The sequence below is a fragment of the Chamaea fasciata genome, unplaced genomic scaffold, assembly GCF_029207755.1.
Source record: "Chamaea fasciata isolate MVZ Bird 193981 ecotype frontalis unplaced genomic scaffold, bChaFas1.0.hap1 SCAF_26, whole genome shotgun sequence".
Taxonomy (NCBI): Eukaryota; Metazoa; Chordata; class Aves; order Passeriformes; family Sylviidae; genus Chamaea; species Chamaea fasciata.
Window position 1 is genome coordinate 1,175,001 of NW_027094111.1, and position 3,140 is coordinate 1,178,140.

At 49.6% G+C, this 3,140-nt stretch overlaps 1 protein-coding gene across 5 annotated transcripts in view; it reads right to left on the bottom strand.

Annotated features, from left to right (window-relative positions):
• The window catches only part of SRRM1 (serine and arginine repetitive matrix 1), a 17,874-nt gene extending 14,734 nt beyond the window's left edge, over positions 1-3,140 (bottom strand). For all 5 annotated transcript variants that reach the window (XM_066204240.1, XM_066204242.1, XM_066204241.1 and 2 more), the window contains exons 1-2: positions 3,055-3,140; positions 615-704 (exon numbers count right to left, since the gene is read on the bottom strand). In XM_066204240.1, the coding sequence (XP_066060337.1) occupies positions 615-704; positions 3,055-3,075 (111 nt within the window). In that variant the 5' untranslated portion in view covers positions 3,076-3,140. The remainder of the gene's footprint in view (positions 1-614; positions 705-3,054) is intronic.

Genomic DNA, 3,140 nt, shown 5'->3' on the forward strand with positions numbered 1-3,140 from the left:
GTTGTTCAGCAGAGGTTACAGTTTGATCAAAGCACACCTTTGGATACCCTTTTATTTTCTCCCTAATACAGATTTCCCCCCTCCTGAGCAGCTAAAATTAGAACCTAGAGATGAGAACAGAAATCAAAACATTGCAAATGTGTAGTAAACTCTAATAAAGTACCAGCAAGAGGAAAGAGGAGGGAAAAACCAAAGTGAAACTTGTACTGTGTATGATTTACTGGTCACTCCCAAGTAAATGGTGAAATTAAATGAAATAAAACTGAATGATAAAGCAAGTCTTGAGCCAGGCTCACCACTTCCCCTGTCTACCAGATTCCCACAGTTTGGGGGGCTGCATTTAAGGATGCCCAGAACTCCAAATTAATCAGTGTTTGCTGGAAGACTGACTCCTTTGGAAGGTGTATGTTACAGAAATGATGGTATTTATATGATATTTATTAGATCACTGATATCACTGCTGCATCTGAAGCTCCAGGACATTCCAAACATCCTCCCCTATGGTTTTAAGGAAGACATTCCCCACATTCCCCTGCTCCCCCTGACACCCAGTGAACCCACTGAAAATCCTCTTTGACTGGTGAGTTTTATTCCCATTCCCCCATCCCACTTACCTTCTTTTCTAAGCATTCTGCAAACTTCAACTGCTTCAACAGCTTCTTCTGCTTGTTGCTGAAGCGATTGTCCTGCTCTGCGCTGGTTCCCTGGAGCACAGCAAACAACAGTGTCAGCCTGGGGGGCCTTCAAACCACCTCTAAGGATTATTTCCCCACATGTCTGCACAGTGCACCACAGAAACCAATCTGTAATGCTGGTTTTTTGTCATTTATTCCAGGCAGAAGAAGCCTTTCCAGGTGCTTCTCAATTTCAGCTCTCACCAAGCGCTGAGGATTTTGGGGTGAGCAGCTCCTGAGCCCCAGAGTGACACCTCAATCATAACCCTCCCGGCACTGCCCACAAATTAGAGTGTTAGCAGCCTCAAACAGCCAGGAAAAGGCTTTATTAATTCCTTTGTAAAAGAAATAAAGTGGTTTTCCTCTGTCCAGGTCCAAAAAGCCCTGTTTGCCTCCAGAGACACCTCTGAAACCTTTGGGCAGTCTCCCTGAGGCAAAGCAGGGAGCAGAGAAGTACAAAGAATGCATTTTATTGATCCTGCTCTGTTAAAACTTCACCAACTGGCTCCACTTCCATGGGCAGGAGCTGTGGGTTAATTCATTATGGAGGGAAAGGATTGCAAGTCCAGTTTTGGACAATTTCCTGGCAAAGAAATAAACAGAACCAGGCAGGAATTAGAGGAGATGTGGGTGGGGCTGACAAACCCACAGCCTGGGAAATTTATTCTGGAAACCAACGTGACTGGTGGAAAACAGGGAATTTTGTACAGGTGATTCTAAGTGGAAGAACAAGGTTCAGTACAAACGAAAATAAAAACTGTCAAGGAATTAAATGATAATAAAGAAGAGAAAACCCTAAATTTCAAGTTCACTTTGGTCAGAAAAGGGGCTGGAATTAGCAACATAACATATTGCAAAGTGATCAGTTATTGCAAGGGAGCAATCCCCTGACATTCCCACTGGCTGTTCCAGAACCTGGGAATCCTCAAGTCTGCCTGTGGCCCAGGCACTTCCAGGGATTAAAACTCTTCCCAATATTTGCTGTGTGGCTTACAAAAAACCCACAATATTGCCAGTTCACTCAACAACTGAACGTTCCTTTGGTTGGTTTTTTTTTTTTAAATTATTTCACAACTCAGAAGGGAAATGGAAAGGAAGTTTCTTGTTGATAACACGTGGCAAGGAGCAAGAGGAACCAGACAGCACCAAGCAAGGGGGCTACAGGAATTTAAAGACAAAAAGGGTTTGTACTGAAACTTCACAGAGATGTGAAGAGCTGACAGAATTATAAATAGGAGGTTGCTTGGTATGGGGAGTCCAAACTGCTGCTCTGTTGCATTTCTGTCATTTCACATTTGGTTCCTCGTGGACCCAGAATAAAACTGTTCACAGCCCCATTTCAGTGCCAGGCTGCTTTGGTTTTTATAAAATGCCACCTTCCACAGGGCAGTTTAAAAGAATATTAGATTTCTAATCCCGAGTTTTCAACGCCGGTAATCCTGCTGTCAATCACAACTCCCTGGTTTGTAACCCTTTTAACAACTGCGTTAGAGCAAGTGTGGATTTCATCTGCAGTTATTATTCTCAAGTCAGTCCATGAACAGAGAACTGAACTAAGGGAAGGGTTACGAGTGCTGCCATGGTTTAAATGCGACCTAGCTACAGGAAATGAAAATAATATGGGCTGAACAAATGAATGAACCTTGAAATTTAGATTGGTTCTCCAGATTGTCACGGAAACTCCAAAAATAAGGTCATTTCAGTTAATGGAAGAAAAAGCAGAAAAGAAATAGACCCTGGGTCGGTTTCACGGTCTCTGCAGAAAATGCAGCACAGCTATAAGACCAGAGAAGAAACTCAAAGGATTAAAAATTAAAACCCAACGTATGAATACAGCCTAACTTCTTTTTGCTACGATTACACCTGAAAATCTCCAAAAAAAACCCTCAATAAAAATCAGGGCAGCCTTGTTTATTTGCTGTGAACGCGGATACTAAAGATCGCGGACAGCGCAACCCCGGGCTGGCCCCTCAGAGCCCCTCGGGCCCTTCTCCCCCCGCAGCCCGGGGCTGGCAGCGGTGACACGGCCCCGCGTGGGCCGGCACCTCCGGGGCCGGGGCCGCTCAGGGCCCCGCCGGGGCCTGCCCGGGGAGCGCAGCCCCGGCAACCACCGCGGAGCTTTCCCCCGGTGCCGAGCCCGGCCCGGAGCCGCGCGATTCCCCCGCCGCCGCCCGGGCCGCGCCGCCGCGGCCTCTTCCCGCCGCCATTTTCTCCGCGGCGAGGAGCCTGCGCAGGGCGGGGGCGGGGGGGCACGGCGGCGCCGCGCGGGGCAGCGCGGCTCCAGCGCGGGCCTGCGGCGGGGCCGGGCGGGCGTCCCCGTGGCCCGGCGGGGCCGCCGCGCCGCCCGCCCGTCCTCGGGGCCCCCCGGGCCGGCACTTACGCGGAAGAACCCGGCGTCCATCTTGGCTCCTCCGCCTCCTCCCGGCCGCGGCGCGCGCTGCCGTCCCGGCGTGCACCGCGCGGCCC